General features: G+C 36.1%; 1 protein-coding gene across 1 annotated transcript in view; it reads right to left on the reverse strand.

Annotated features, from left to right (window-relative positions):
• Obsc (Obscurin) overlaps nt 1–16,549 on the reverse strand; it is a 247,589-nt gene that overhangs the window by 33,484 nt on the left and 197,556 nt on the right. The window contains exons 31-34 of the mRNA XM_089096011.1: nt 15,396–15,571; nt 11,134–11,306; nt 10,142–10,343; nt 434–689 (exon numbers count right to left, since the gene is read on the reverse strand). Coding sequence (XP_088952137.1) covers nt 434–689; nt 10,142–10,343; nt 11,134–11,306; nt 15,396–15,571 — 807 coding nt within the window. The remainder of the gene's footprint in view (nt 1–433; nt 690–10,141; nt 10,344–11,133; nt 11,307–15,395; nt 15,572–16,549) is intronic.

Below are 16,549 nucleotides of genomic sequence, written 5' to 3' on the forward strand. Positions count from 1 at the left end.
TCTATGGTTGAACTGCCCAACCATGACGAGACTTATGAAAGAAGAAAAAATAGGCTAAGAAACAGGATATTGGGATACTGAAATTCAAAGAATAATATATATGGAAAATATGGCACCACTATAAGCAACATGTTATCCTTAGTGGAAAAATAAGAATAATCTAAAAATGATGCCGGCTTAAAAAAAAAAAATAGTTGACATGATAAAGGTAATAGTCTCTTCAAAACCCTACAGACTTGAAACAGATTGAACCCTTAAACGGATGGAATTTGTTTTGTCACTCACCATGCAAAATAAGCAATATGGATTGCCGTATGATAATTATCATAAAGCACAAAAAAAGATAAATAATTAAAAAATGCACGTGAAAAATTTCTACAAAATACTTGATCAATTCTTGCAAAGGTTCCTTAGACAGTTTTCAAAATCATACCTGTGTAGTCAAGCAGACCTTTTTGCTTCACCAGTGTTCCAAGCTTAGATACTGGCTCTGCACATCCAAAATCAACTAACTTTACATCCACTGTTCTTGATGAAGTTAGCACGATGTTGTCAAATTGGAGATCTAGATACCCCAAACCTCTCCAATGCAGGTATTGTAAAGCATCCAAGACTTGGTTAACAATCGTAGCAACCATCTGCTCCGTATACTCATGAAGATTTGATAAGTAAGTTAGCACATCCATTCCCTGAATTAAAAGTGAATGTGATAAAAAAAAAGAAAAGGACGAACAGTCTTGAGTCCTGCAGAATCGTTTCAATAAATGTTCATGAAAGCTAGATTTATCTTTTAAAACATTTTTTAGGTTAATATCTGAAAACAAATACCTTACAAAATTCCTCGAGTTGAATACTGGAAAAATGTAGGAGGGGCTCTTAGGTGTCGTTTCTTGCCACCTTAAAAATATGGTTAAGCATTTTTTTTGGTTTATATTTGTTTCTATTTTATTCTGAACTTCATTTCTCTTGGTTTGGTGTACCCGGGATAGGTTGCATTCTTTCTAGTTTTTACATGGTGTTTTTTTCTTCTTTTTTCTTGGGCCAATTAATACTAATTTTTTTCTCTACTATTTTCTTTTTCGTTTCCAGAGTTTGTGTCTAACAAACACTTGTATCTCCCCCTCTTTTTACAGACCATAGAGCCTATGAGGGATCTGGTGTCACATGCTTAATAAGTACTTGTTTATGAAAACGAACTGATAGGACTCATATCAGAAGAAGTTATTATTGTAAAAATGCAAATTAATGAACACTAACCTAAGCCTAGAGCAATGATATTAAGAAAAGCCACAGTTTTCAAAAAAAGAATCCGATTTACTAATATTGGAAATTTTCTTAATAAAAGGAAAAAAAAACTAAGTTGGCTACATTTATGCAACGTTAGAGTATAAGATCTGTTTTTTATTCCCAATATATGAACCCAATAACGTGCTGACAGGGTGAACAGTACATATCCTCCTAAAAGAAGCTTATATATTTTCTTTCTTTTTTTTACCTTCAACCAGTGAGTCCAGTCATTTTTATCATCCCAAGTAGAAGAAGGAGAAGGGAGCTTATTTTCGTTGGCCTCAAACGGGTTGGCGCTGCGATAAAAATTAGCAGTAGTAGTTGTATTTACATAAAAAAAAAATAAAAAAAAATCAAAATACAGTTATCTGTGCATAATTTGCATAATTTTCTTATTCGGTACAAAAATTTTGCTATTATGTTAGTATACAGAAATTAATAATATTATTTATTTTACTAACACAAAATAAATAAAATTTAATTCTCCTGCATTGTCACAAACTAAGAAACTCCCCGGACTGGTGCTATATTATCACCTAGTGTTGTTAAAAAGTTTTGAACTAAAATTCTGAATTCAGGAAAGTTTGAAATAACAGGCGAAGATACAACACTGACCCATACTCGGTATAAATAACAAATATACAGTATCGTATCTAAGGTGAGAGGGGGGTGGGGTAAAGATTTTCAGTCATCCTTGAAAGGAAATATCATATCATGGATTCAGGGTCGGCGCTAAGCGTGTTCAATGGGTTAAATTCACACCGGTGTTAAGGCACTGAAGAAACCAAAAATATGTCCATTCTTGTCATTGTTTTGTATTGAATAATATAGTGTCTGGTTGTCACTTAGTGTATTCTTCATTGCTCCATTTTTACTTTTATAACTTTAATAAATCAAATAATATTAACATTTTGAATACTAAGTATCAGTATATGTATATTAAACTGACAATGCACATTCCTTTGTATTTTTTTCAGTAAACTGCAAGTTATGTTCTGGCCTTGGGAAGGTATAGGGGTTTTGAGCAGAACTTATGTTAAATTCTGCTCGTTTTGAGTTTGACTCGGTTATTTATTGTAATTTCTGTTCGTTTTGGGTTTCATTTATTGATTGTTGCTGATTTCTGGTAGTTTCACGCTTGGTAGATTATTTGATTTTATTTTTGCTCATTGTTTGTTTAATGGAGTTCTTTACTTTTCTTTGAAAAACTTATTTTGTGGAAAAAGTTCTTTTAATTAATTTCTGTTCGTTTTATATTGACATAGCCTTTTCAGAGAAAAAGAAAAAAATACTTGAAATCTTTTCGTTTTTTTAAGACTTTATAATTTGGCCTGCTATTTGTATGCTGAAAAAATTTTTCAGCAATTTTTAACAGCATACACTCTTTTAAAAATCTAGACACAAATAGTAGTGTTTAATTTAGTTTCATACCTCCTCTAGTTGACCTGAAATGGAAAACTTGATACCATTCACCAAAAAATCTGTTTACTTCCTTTGATAGCTTGGATACACTTACGCTACTTTGGTTTTGTTAAATTTTAAGAGCAGAAGTAGCCCCGAAAGTTTGAACATAATACCCTCAGTCGTTCTTAGGATACTGTTGAGATGCCTTATTGGGAATTAGCATTAACACAGTGCATTTTGATTTAATCTTCAGGCTATATTTAGTTTTTAAACATAAAGGAAATTGGGAGGGTGGGCGTGGTAGGGGATTAGTTTCCCTCCAATCACTTTCGACTATCAAAAAGGGCATCAGCCCTTTCTGTTTTCAATCGAATGAACCCTTTTCGAAGTTCCTACGACAACTCCTTCGATACGAAGTGCCCTGGTCTAAACAACAACAACAACAACAAAAATAATACATTACACCCATATCGATTTTTACTATAAAAATGTCAAGCCGTCCAATCACTTTCGACTATTAAAAAGGGCACTAGCCCTTTCGATTTCCAATCGAATGAGCCCTTTTTGAGTTTCTATGACAATGCTTCTATAAACACCTTATATGCCCCAGGGCATAAATTACAAACCTAGCCCTAAGGGCTGTGAGGGTGGTTGTCAACCTCTAAGACCTAATTTCCAGAACGTGCAACTACGTTAAACAAAATGGATATCTCAAAATTTTGATTGGATGTGCTTGGGAAAATGGTCGGCCTGAAAGAGGCGTTAGTCGCTCTCCAATCACTTTAAACTATTAAAAAAGGCACTAGACCTTTCAATTTCTAATGAAATGAGCCCTTTTGAAGTTTTTACGACAATGCTTTCAACAAAAACCTTATATGCCCCCAGAGCATAATTTACAACCCGTGCCTTGAGGGTTGGGGGGGGGTGTTGTCATCCTCAAAGACCTAATTTCCAGAACTTTCTGCTACGTTGAACAAAATGGCTACCTGAAAATTTTGATTGGATGTGTTTGGGGGAAAGCTGGGCGTGAGAGGGGGCTTAGTTACCCTTCAATCACTTTCACCTTCTAAAAAGGGCACTAGCCCTCTCAATTTTCAATTGAATGTACCCCTTTTGAAGTTTTTACGACAACGCTATATATGAAAACCTTATATGCCCCCAGGGCATAACTTCCACCCTTTGCCCTGGGCTCTGGGAGGTTTGTCATCCTTAAAGATATTATTTCCAGAACTTTCATCGACGTTGAACAAAATGGCTATCTCTAAACTTTGATTGAATGTGTTTGGGGAAATGGTGGCCGTGAGAGGGGGGTTAATTACTCTACATTTACTTTCGACTATTAAAAAGGGCAATAGCCCTTTCAATTTCCAATCAAATGATTCCTTTTTCTAACTTCTACAACAACTTTCTATATAAACTTTATATGCCCCCAGGGCATAACTTACAACCCTTGCACTGAGGGCTCTGAAGGGGTTATCATCCTAAAAGACCTAATTTCCAGAACTTTCGACTACGTTGAACAAAATGGATATCTCAAGTTTTTATTGAATGTGTTTGGGGAAATGGTGGTTGTGGGAGGGAAGTTAATTACTCTCCACTCACTTTCGACTATTAAAAAGGGCGAATTCGATTTCCAACCAAATAAGCCCTTTTTTGAAATTTCTACAACATCGCTTTCTACAAAAACTTTATATACCCCCAGGGCATAACTTAAACCCCTTGCCCTGAGGGCTGTGGGGGGAGGGGTTGTCATCCTTAAATACCGAATTTCCAAAACTTTCAACTACGTTGAATAAAATGGCTACCTAAAAATTTTGATTGGATGTGCTTGGGGAAAAGGTAGGCGTGAGAGGGGGGCTGGTTGCCCTCAAATTACTTTAGACTGTTAAAAAGGGTACTAGCCTTTTGAATTTCCAATTGAGTGAGCCCTTTTTGAAGCTTCTACAACAAAGATTTCAAAAACAACTTATATGCCCCAAGGGCGTAACTTATAACCCTTGCCCTGAAGACTTTGGGGGGAGTGTTCTAATCGAAGGTATAATTTCCTGAACTTTAAACTGCGTGGATCAAAATGGCTATCTTAAAATTTTGATTGGATGTTTTTGGGGAAATGGTGGGCGTGGGAGGGGGGTTAGTATCCCTCCAATCAATTTCGACTATTAAAAAGGGCACAAGCCATTCGAATTTCTAATCGATTGAGTCCTTTTTGAAGTTTCTACGACAACGCGTTCTATAAGAACCTTATATGCCCCCCGGGCATAACTTACAACCCTTGCCCTGAGGGCTGTAGGGGAGGGGGCGTGCCATCCCCAAAGACCTAATATCCAGAACTTTCAACTAAGTTGAACAGTATGGCTATCTTAAAATTTTGATTGGATGTGTTTGGGGAAAAGTTGGGCGTGAGAGGTGGGTTAGTTGCCCTCCAATTATTTTCGACTATTAAAAAGGGCACAAGCCCTTTGAATTTCCAATCGAATAAGCCTTTTTTGAAGTTTCTACGACAACACTTTCTCTAAAAACCTGAAACATAATTTCTATCTGGAAATCAACTACGCTGAACAAAATGGCTATCTAAAAATTTTGATCGGATGTGCTTTGGGAAAAAGTGGGCGTGAGAGGGGGTTTCGTTGCCCTCAAATCACTTTCGAGTATGAAAAAGGGCAGTAGACCTTTGAATTTCAAATCGAATTAGCCCTTTTTTAAGTTTCTAGGACAAAGATTTTAATAAAAACTTATATGCCACCAGGGCAAAACTTATGACACTTGCCCTGAAGACTGTGGGGGGAGTGTCCTGCTCAAAGGTATAATTTCCTGAACTTTAAACTTTCTGGGGCAAAATGGCTATCTCAAAATGTTGATTGAATGTGCTCGGGGAAATGGTGGGCGTGGGAAGGGTGTTAGTTGACTTCCAATCAAATTCCAATATTAAAAAGGGCACTATCCCTTTCGATTTCTAATCGAATAAATTCTTCTTAAAATGTCTACGACAACTCGTTTTATAAAAACATTGTTTCCCCAGGGGAAAAATTTACAATCCTTGCTTCAAGAGCCCTGGTGGGGCTGTCGGCCTCAAAGAACGAATGTCTATAAGTTTTAACTACGTTGGACAAACTGGCGGTATCAAAATTGTGATGGGATACGTTTAGTGTCATGTTGGGCGTAGTAGGTGGGTTAGTTGTACTCCAATCAGTTTCGATTATTAAAAGGGTCAATGTCTCTGTGTATAGCAAATCTAATGAGCCTTTTTTGAAGGTTCTACGACAACGCTAACTATAAGAACCTTATATGCCCCCAGGGCATAACTAACAACCATTGCCCTGAGGAATGTGGGGGAGTGTCCTCCTCAAAAACATAATTTCTATCTGGAAATCAACAACGCTGAAAAAATGGCTATCCCAAAATTTTGATTGGATGTGTTTCGGTAAATGGTGGGCGTGGAAGGTATGTTAGTTGCCTTCCAATCACTTTCGAGTATTAAAAACGGCACAAGCCACTCCGATTTTCAATTGAATGAGCCTTTTTCGAAGTTTCTATGACAACTTCTTCGATACGAAGTGCCCTGGTCTAAAGGAAAAAAAATAACGAATAATGCATTGTGCCAACATCGTTCTTATACGCCCCCAGGGTATAACTTAAAACCCTTGCCCTTAGGGTTGTGGGGGAGTGACCTCCTCAAAAACATAATTTCTATCTGGAAATCAACTACGCTTAACAAAATGGCTATCTCAAAATTTGGATTGGATGTGTTTCGGGAAATGGCGGGCGTGGAAGGGGTGTTAGTTGCCTTCCAATCACTTTCGATTATTAAAATGGCACAAGCAACTCTTATTTCCAATTGAATGAGCCCTTTTTGAAGTTTCTACAACAACTTCTTCGATACGAAGTGCCCTCGTCTAGAGGAAAACAATAATAAATAATACATTGTGCCAACATTGTATTTTCCGTCTGGGCATAACTTAAAACCCTTGCCCTGAGGGTTTTGGGGGAGTGACCACCTCAAAAACATATTTTCTATTTGGAAATCAACTACGCTGAACAAAATGGCTATCTCAAAATGTTGATTGGATGTGTTTCGGGAAATGGTGGGCGTGGAAGATGTGTTAGTTGCCTTCCAATCACTTTCGACTATTAAAATGGCATAAGCCACTCAAATATCCAATTGAATGAGCCCTTTTCGAAGTTTCTACGACAACTTCTTTGATACGAAGTGCCCTGGTCCAGGGACGTACGCAGGGGGGGGGTGTGTGCCGGGCCCGGCCAGCCCCCCCGAAATCTCACTATTTTTTTCATTTTCCCATAATTTTCTGATGTTTCTCACAGAATAATAGGTTTAAAGGATTTGGGACCCCCCCCCCGAAACAAATTCCTGCGTACGTGCCTGCCCTGGTCTAAAGGAAAAAAATAATGAATAACACATTTTGCCGACGTCAGTCTTATGTACCCCCAGGGAATAATATAAAACCATTGCCCTGAGGGTTATGGGAGAGTGTCCTCCTCAGAAACATAATTTCTGTCTGAATATCAAATATGCAGAACGAAATGGCTATCTCAAAATTTTGATTGGATGTGTTTCGGGGAATAGTGGGCGTGGAAGGGGTGTTAGTTGCCTTCCAATCACTTTCGACTATTAAAAAGGGCACTAGCCGTTCCAATTTCTAATCGAATGAGCCCTTTTCGAAGTTTCTACGACAACTCCTTCGATACGAAGTGCCCTGGTATGGAAAAAAAATAATAATACATTGTGCCAACATCGTTCTTTACTTAGGCAGCACGATGCCTATTATTTTCCGGCAATAGCTCCTGATTCGATTTCAATTTTTTCAAGGAGAAATTTAAAGAGTCAACACATACTAAGAGCAGATAAGTATTTTCAAACAACTCCCAATTTCTTCCGAACATATTTTGTTCATTACATTTTATTCATCTTATCATAGGTCTATTATTTTTTGGACGGAACGGGTGAGACTATAGTGCTCTGTCTTATGGACCCTGGCCCTTCTAGGGTTTGGAGCTGACCGTGCTTTTAAACTTTCTTTGATTCAGGACATTTTGCTTATATCTTTAAAATATTCTTACACTGCCTTTCAAAGACAAGAATTTTGTTTTGTTATTACGATCTTATTTCTTATGATTATGTTTTGTTTATTATATTTTTTGTTCATCTTAGCATATTTTATTGTTTTTTGAATCGAACGGGTAAGATAAAACGACTCCGTCTTAGGGGCCTTGGCACTTCTGGGTTTTGGGAGCACGCCCCTATTCAACGTTTGTTAATTCACGATTCTTTGCTTATATTTTACCATTTGTCAGCTTTCTAACGTTTTGTTACGTTTCTTAAATTTTAACTGCATATTTTATGTGATTTCATAATTTTAACACTCGTTTTTCTTGTATTCGAGTTTTAACAGCGTCTTTTTTTTGTAACTCCAAATTTTAAATCCGTCGGGGACATTTATGTCAGATTGGCATTTTTGGGACTCACAGCCCTGACTTTTCTAGACCGACGGGCTCCCTTCTCCTCACTCTTTTTCAGTGGGTTTTTGGACAATATATCCTATCTCCTTTTTTCTAATTTCTTATATCAGACTTTTTATTATTTATTTTCGGAGTATACGGGGAAGCCTCAATGTCAACGTCTTTGAGGGCCTGACCCTTCCAGGGTTTGAGACCAATCATGCTGTTCGATTTTCTTTAATTCGCGCTTCTTTGCTTGTATTTTACCATTTATCAACTCTTTAACATTTTGTTTTTCCGTTTATTAAGTTTTACCTGCTTATTGTCTGTGATTTCATAATTTTAACAGTCGATTTTTCCGTTTTTTCGAGTTTTAGTTTTTTTTTCGAAAATTAGTGTTTGAATTTTTTTTCAAAAATTGGTGTTTAAATTTTATTTTTTCGAGTTTTAGTGTTCATGTTTTTTTGTAATTTCAACTTTTAACTTTTCGCTTTTTTTTAATTTTAACCTTTAATTTGCTTACTTTTTTTATCTTCTTCAAGATTTTTATAATTCATCAGGGGCATACGGACAGATTGACATTTTGGGAAACACAATCCTGACTTTTCTAGACCTGCGAGGGTCCTTCCTCACTGCTCCATTTCAAGGGGCTTTCGGAGCAACCGTCCTCCTCGACTATCTTTTTCATAACGTCTTGATTGAAAAATTAGGATTTGGTATTAGCTCTTTTTGCTTATATCTTTTAAATGTTATTACATTGCATCTACAGCTGTTATTATGTTCTTATTCCTTTCGATTATGTTTTACTCATTATATTTGTTTACCTTAGTATATTTTTTTATTTTTAGGATAGAATGGGTGAGATTATACGGCTCCTTCTAAGGAACCCTGGTCCTTCCCGGGTTTGGAGCTGAAAATCTCTCTGTAAAATGAAAAAACCTGTATTTTTTAGTTTAGAGTTCCTCTTTATTAAACAAAATATATTTGATATTTTATTACGTATATAAGGGGGGTTTCCCCCTCCTCAATACCTCGCACTTTACGCTACAGTTTGACTTTTTTTCCCAATTCTTTAAGAACGACTCCTGAAACACAAGGGCCGTTTAATTACAATAATACATTTTTTTAGCTGTTCTAAAGAAAAACTATAGTGTAAAGAGCGAGGCATTGTGGAGGGAACGATCCCCCTTATATACGTAATAATTTCTGTTCGTTTAAAGTTTTGATGTTGCTCCTTACTTTCAGTTGAAAAAAATTGCTTTCTTTTTGTTTATTGACAGTTAAGAGCCACATTAAGACTTAAAATGAGCAGAAATTAACGAGTAGGTGGCGCCACCCTTAAGCACCTCTTTTTTTTGCAGAACTTTGACTCCACTCCTAATGCTTCAAAAATGCATTCTAGAACAATACTGTAAAGACCAGGTGGGTTAAAGGGATGCCCCCCTCGTATATAAGATAACGTTTTATCTATTTGAGTTTCTACCTTCATTCTTCATTCTTAATTCTTTACTACCTTTTAAAAACCTGCTTTTCATATTTAGTAACAGTAAAGGTAAGCTTACGAACAAGTAAAAGTTTAAAAAAGAGTTCCTGAAATTTATTACCAATTAAAAAAACGTCATCAGCTACCTCTTAACGCTAGCAATATAAATAATTTATATTAAACCAGTGATAGTGTTTTTAAACGGTGATATAATTTAACAGCCTCCTATAAAAAAACCAAATTGATCACACATCTACTCCCCATTCCCTCTTTAGATTAGAGAAACTCAGTCTACCAACTACCAAGGCTACGCAATGATTATATCATTTGCTCTGTTAAAAAACTGTTTATACAATATTCTAACAAATATAGATATCAGTAGCATATTTCAAAAGTTTCTGTCTAATATTGTATTTACATATTACTGTCATTGTTATTCCTAATTGATTATCCGCAAAAACCTATTGAGTAGCCGAGTAGGCTATGTCTAATAATATATTATATTCCTCATACCTGCAATTTTTCCAAAATCATAATGTAGTGTGAAGACATGGTATATGCTTCAATTAGGGTGGCAACTCTCTCGTGTCGCAAAGTTCTCATTTTTTCTACCTCTGCTTTCGCTGCGTCCTCATCATTTCTTGACAGGGCTTTTGCTGTATAAATGGTGTCTGTTGATTTACGCACGCATTTTGCGATGAAACTAAAGCGGCCCCTGTAAAAAAAGAAAAGAAAAAAGATAGGTTTTATTTGAACACATGAAAATTGAAAAAAACAAAAACTGGTCATAACGTAAGTAATTATATTGGGATTGGTCGTTTTGAAAATAAGCAAATCATAAATCTTTTATCAAAATATTTATTCATGATTAATACACATTTTGTGGAGAGCGAATTTGATTTCTTTAAATATTTTAATATTGGAAATCCTTTCCCGTAAGAAATGAAAAAAAATCATATAAATAAATGTAATTTAGTGGGTCTTCATCCAATAGGCTAAGCTTCAGATTCAGTCTTAATTTAATGTAAAATCATCGAATAGAGGATCTTTCCATTCTTTTCTATCTGATTGTTGACTTTCTGTATCTTTACCAATGATTGTATCTTAGCCCTTCCTATTTCATTAGTGGGTCTTCCTAATAAGAATCCTTTAGCATGACTTCATCCCAAAGGCAATTCTGCAAGTGGCTACTCTAATTGCAAAATACAGAAATGGGAAACTCGAAAATTGCAGAGCTCCGATGAATCCTATAGTGGGTCTTTATTCTTTACTCACCCTTGTGGAGGAGTTGGGGAGACCCATCATCGTTGGAACCGAAAATGTTTCATTACTTCTAGTAAAACGGCCACCTAATATAGTTCCAAGAATCCTCTAGTCAAATCCTCTAAGAACCCTCTATTAAGAAGAGACCCATTGTTGTGCACTGTAACTGTTACACAACTAACATTGTAAAATCTGTGGAATATCCTTCTGTTTTAGACATGACGATATGTAATACAACATACCTTGCTATTTCAGCAATAAAACTATAGTCTTCAGTAGGAGGATTGCCGTGCAACTCAGCTGGATTAGTTTCGGCACTGTAATCCAAACCAATTGACTTTCCTTGATCAGTTTCAACAGTGTTTCCAGACTCCGTTAACTGCTGAAGGTACTTCATTGCACGAGTGATTTGTACCTGAAAAGATCCAGTACCGCTATTACTCGTACATATGTACACACATCTCCAACGCTTAGGGGAGCAGCGATGATAAGATTCTCCCTGTGGAGGGTGGCTTAAAAATTAAACTAGGTTGTTTTTTATCACTGTTTTTCCAAGAGTGCCTTTATATGCTTTTTAGGGGAGTGGAGGACAGGGGCGTCGTTTGGGGGTGGCAAGGGGGGCAGTTGCCCCCCCAATAATGTGAATAAAAAATTATTATACATTCCATGCCCTTTGAATATCCGGATATGAGCCCCTCTTGCCCCCCCCCCAATAAAAATGCTGAAGATTCGCCCCTGGTGGAGGATCAACCCTATCGGTTATATTTCGTTACATTTTTGTTTTCTATGATATTAGAAGCATTTTCAGACGTTTTTTTCACCGTCTTTGTTTTTCGGTACTAAAAATGGACCGTAATTATTGATACAAAGTATCTACCATTCTGTTTGTTTTTAATAGTCTTAAGCCATTCCAGTGTTACAATTATATTCGATTTTTTCACCGTCATAACTGTCAAGTTTGGTCATGAATAGCATACAAATTGTATAGAGCTTATAGTAAACTTTAACACTATTGTTCTAATTTTTCTACTTAAACCGAAGATTAACAATGAAAAAGACTGCAAGGAAACAAAAATGTCAGCAAAAAGAAAAGAAGCGAAATATATTTAAAATTCAAATATAACGTGTAAAAATGTTTGAAGTTTTAATAAAAACAACATATAAAATTTGCGTCATTGTTATGATTAAAATGTTAAGACAGTTTGTTTTTTTTTAATCCAAGATGTGATGAAATTTCATTATAGTCCTTATAATAATAATGGTATAAAAAAGCATTCCAAATTCACATGCATAAAACAAGTATTTTTGTAGAAAAGGCGTTTCTAATTACTTCCTAATACTTTTTGTTCATATTTCAGGTAAAAAAAACTTAATGTCTTCTCTATTGAAATACAGGGCTCATTCTAAAAGTCAATTTTCATTAAATTAAAGACCAATGTTATTTGTAAATGTTATTGAAAGAATGGAGTATTGTTAAGACCTGAAACGAACAGGAATTAGTTCATATATGAGGGGCTGCCAGTTCCTCATCCCGTGCTCTTTACACTAAGTCTTAAAATTCTTCGAGAATAATTCTCATTCAGATTCAACAACCCTTGCGTTTTTGGGGTCTTTCTTATAGAATTTTGACAAAACGGTAAATTTTAGCGCAAACAGCGAGGATGGAGAAAGGGGCAGCCGCTCTCTCATACAGAATAATTTCTGTTAGTTTTAAGTTTTAACGTTGCTCCTTACTTTCAAATGAACAAAATAGTTTTATTTCTGACCTTTTTCAAATCACGCCAGGAAATAAACTTCGCTCCCCTTCCCCCTGTAAAAATTTCCCAGGGGAAATTTGACTGGGCAACTTTCCTCCCCACGTAAAATTCTTCACGCGGAAAATCCCTATCCCACCGAAAATTGCCGTATATTCCCCAATGACAAATACAATATGCGAACAACGGGCAAAATCCATAACTTTTGGCCAAATTGCAAATTACGGCAAATTTCGTAACTAAAGCATTGATAGGACCCTTTGAATCAAATGGCTATCTGAAAATTTTCATAGGATTTCTTCGGGAAAAAGACGCGTGAAAGGGAGATAGTCATCCTTCAATCCTTATAGTCATTTCAAAACAACACTAGAATATTTTATTTCTGTTCGAAAGAGCTCTTTCCCGATCTTCTAGGACGATTGGCTCGATACGATCATCCCTGGGAAAAAAGAACACGGATCCATATCTTTCTTCCGACAAAAAAAAACACAGACTTCTGCTCTTAAGGACCTAGAAAGGACTCTGATTTTATCCTGTGAAGTATATAAATTCAACTCATTTCAAAGTAAAAATATATTTACTACTACTACTACAAACAACTCACCGCAGCACCAAGGCACCTGAGGCCAACACAGCTACGCATACTCCTCCTCCATTCCAATCTATTCAAAGCCTGCCTTTTTACACCCTTCCACGAAATTCCCATTTCCTTTAAATCTTTCTTCATGATGTCCTCCCACTCCAAACGAGGACGACCTGCTTTCCGTTTAGCCCTAAACGGTTGGCTGAAAAGAACAATCTTCGGCAATCTATCATCCTTCATCCGCACAACGTGCTCTAGCCACCTCAACCTTTCTTTCATTATAGCCCTAGAGAGCGGTATTGAACCACATTTTTCGTACAGCCTATTTTTTAAAATACGGTCAGTCAGCCGGGTACCCAGAACAATTCTTAAGCGATTTCTCTGGAAAACATCTAGCAAATCTTCATCCGCTTTTCGGAGCGCCCATGCTTCAGAGCCATATTTGACCACTGTCATCACTGTATCTTCTAATATTCTAATATAGGTTTGCAGACTTATCTTCCTATTCTTTCAACTTTTTTTTTAACTGTGAAAAGACACCCTGAGCCTTGGCTATTCTACTTTTAACATCTTCACTGCTCCCACCATCTTTACCAATAATACTACCAAGGTAAGTGAAGCTGCCCACCTGATCAATCTTTTATTACCCAACGTCACCTTTTCATCTTCACTTATTCCTAGCCTTAGTGACTTAATCTTCTTAACATTAATTTTCAAACCGATTCTAGCACCCTGAACTCGAAAAACCTCTACAAGTTCATTCATTTTGCTCACATTTTCATCTAGAATACTTAAATCATCAGCAGAATCTAAGTCCAGGAGACTTTTACCTCCCCATTTGTTTCCGTGGTCTCCCATTGCCTTTCCTGTGCTCCTTAAGACAAAGTCCATCAAAATAATCCATATAAAGGGGAATAGAACACAACCCTGCTTAGATAATTTTGGAGACCACACTGCCTTTCCATGACGATAAAATAAAAGTTCCAAAAAGGGATAAAATCCTTTTTAATAGACAGTATATAGAAATTCACAAAAAATACCAGATATTTCGGTCACATATACAGTGACCGTCATCCTGGTCACCGTCAGTAGCCTGGAAAATCTTATATAAAAAAAGGTTAGTGTAAGTGACTTTTGTTTTATTCAAAAAAAAAAGAAAAAAAGAGTTTTACTACTGATGGCGGTCTCTGTATATGTGACCGAAATATCTGATATTTTTTGTTAATTTCTATACACTGTCTTTTTAAAAGAATTGTATGCCTATTTTGAACTTTTATTTTATAACTCTGCTTAACTGCTGATTTAATACAAAACCAGCTGCTAACCTCATTTCCTACCTTAACCGCAGCAGTTTTATTCTCGTACATAGCACTAACCGCATTAGTGTATTTGTTTGGTATACCATACAAGGATAAAACCTTTACTAAAGCTCTTCTATCAACATAATCGGACGCTTGTTCATAATCTATAAAACTAAGGCCCAAAGGTGTTTGACAACCTAGGCAATTCTCAATTACTAACCTAAGAGTGAAATTTTGCTCGACACATCCTCTACCCTTTCTAAAACCGCACTGTTCTTCTCCTATAACTTTGTCTACAGCATCCCTTAGTCTAAAAAGTATCATATTACTAAGTCATTTTCTACCTACAGAGACCAGACTAATGCCTTGATAATTACCACATTCACTTTTATCAGCTTTCTTTTCCAGCAAAAAATTTGTTGGAAATCCATTTTTTTTTACAGTGCTATAAATACAAAAGTTCTTGGTTTATTAAATGTTGAATGGATGAATTTTTTATTCAGCAATTGAACCTGCAAAAGAGAATTGTGCAGAACAAAGCAACTACGAATATACGCTAAAAAACACATGAAAAGAAAAAGTAAACGCAAATAAACCAAATATAAACTGTAAATACACAAAGAAAAAAAAATTTGCAAGTTAAAAAGCTTAATTTTAATGTATTTTTGTCACGCCATATGATATACACGTCTGAAGGAAAGTTATGGTCATGAAGATTGAAGCTTAAATTTAATTAAAATCTAGTGGGTTCAGATTTCTGGGCTAATAAAAACAAAACAAAAATCAGATAATGCTAATCGGCTTCCAGAAAACACGTTCAACTTTTGGATATGGCTTAAGATTTGGGTACCAAAATAGAAGCTTACCGGTGGTGCGCCTGTTTCTCTTGTCGTCACCGTTTCACTTGGTATACTTTTTTCGGACCAGCCAAATGCGTTGCGAGCTGATATTCTAAAAATGTAGGGATGAAGAGCCTTCAATTCGCGAACCAAATAGAACTCATGGTCAATGTTATTGGCAACATCGCGCCATTCCGTCTCGCCTGTAAAAACAGGCATAGCTTTAAAAAATTCTTGTGTTTTTTTTTATCACCATGTCCAACATTCTAAATTGTAAAATATATTAAAACACACCGTATATATATTTTTTTTTTATATACATTAAGAGCTATAATAATTGAGATAATTGTCATAATTGAAAAGATAACTGTCAATAATTATAACATTTGATGCAGAAGACCCACCAGCAAGCGGAATAAGAAATTGGAGAAGACAAGACGCAAGAAACCGACAAGAAAAATGTAAGTCTTTACAAGTCATATTTGTAGTACATGTCCTTACACAGGAGAAAAATTTTGAGGAAAAAAAGGAAAATTTTTCAATGCAAAATTTTCTAAAAAAGAACCAAATTGCATTGGAGAAAATACTAAATAAGAGAAGAAAATGGACGTATGTGCCTGTTGTAGCCCCGAATCGAGTAATCTTCAGATATAGAAAATAAGTAGTTAGTCCCCACATGTAAAAAGTAAAAGTAAGTATGACGGAACTAGGCCCTTAAGGTCCAAGTCCGCGGTGCTGATCTCCGTTTCTTGGCCCTTCAGCCAGGAAGTGCAATGGGGGGCTGGGGGCCAGCCACATGTACAGGAAATTTAAAGCTATTGATTAAAAGCTTTTGATGGGTTGACATGTATTTTAAGCGAGGCATACGTATACGGGGCTGGACGAGGGGTAGGATGGTTAAACTGCACATTTTAAAGGTTTTACTCTTTTTTACTTTTTGTGTTTCTAATCTTTGTTTTTCAATCTTAAAGTTTTTTAGTCTCATCTTTTTTCTTTGTATACTCTGGCCCCAACGTCCCTTTAGTATTCACATTTTGGTTGATTTTGACCTGCAGCCAAAAAAGGTCGCCCATTCCTGCTTTAGAGTATAATGCCTAAACGTTGGTTTTGACCATGACTAACTTCTACGGAGGTTGCATACCCACTTAAGTCTATTGTACTACCTATTATGGTACGTAGAT

The sequence above is a fragment of the Artemia sp. Qi Xiang Cuo genome, chromosome 10, assembly GCF_049724085.1.
Source record: "Artemia sp. Qi Xiang Cuo chromosome 10, ASM4972408v1, whole genome shotgun sequence".
NCBI classification, from domain to species: domain Eukaryota; kingdom Metazoa; phylum Arthropoda; class Branchiopoda; order Anostraca; family Artemiidae; genus Artemia; species Artemia sp. Qi Xiang Cuo.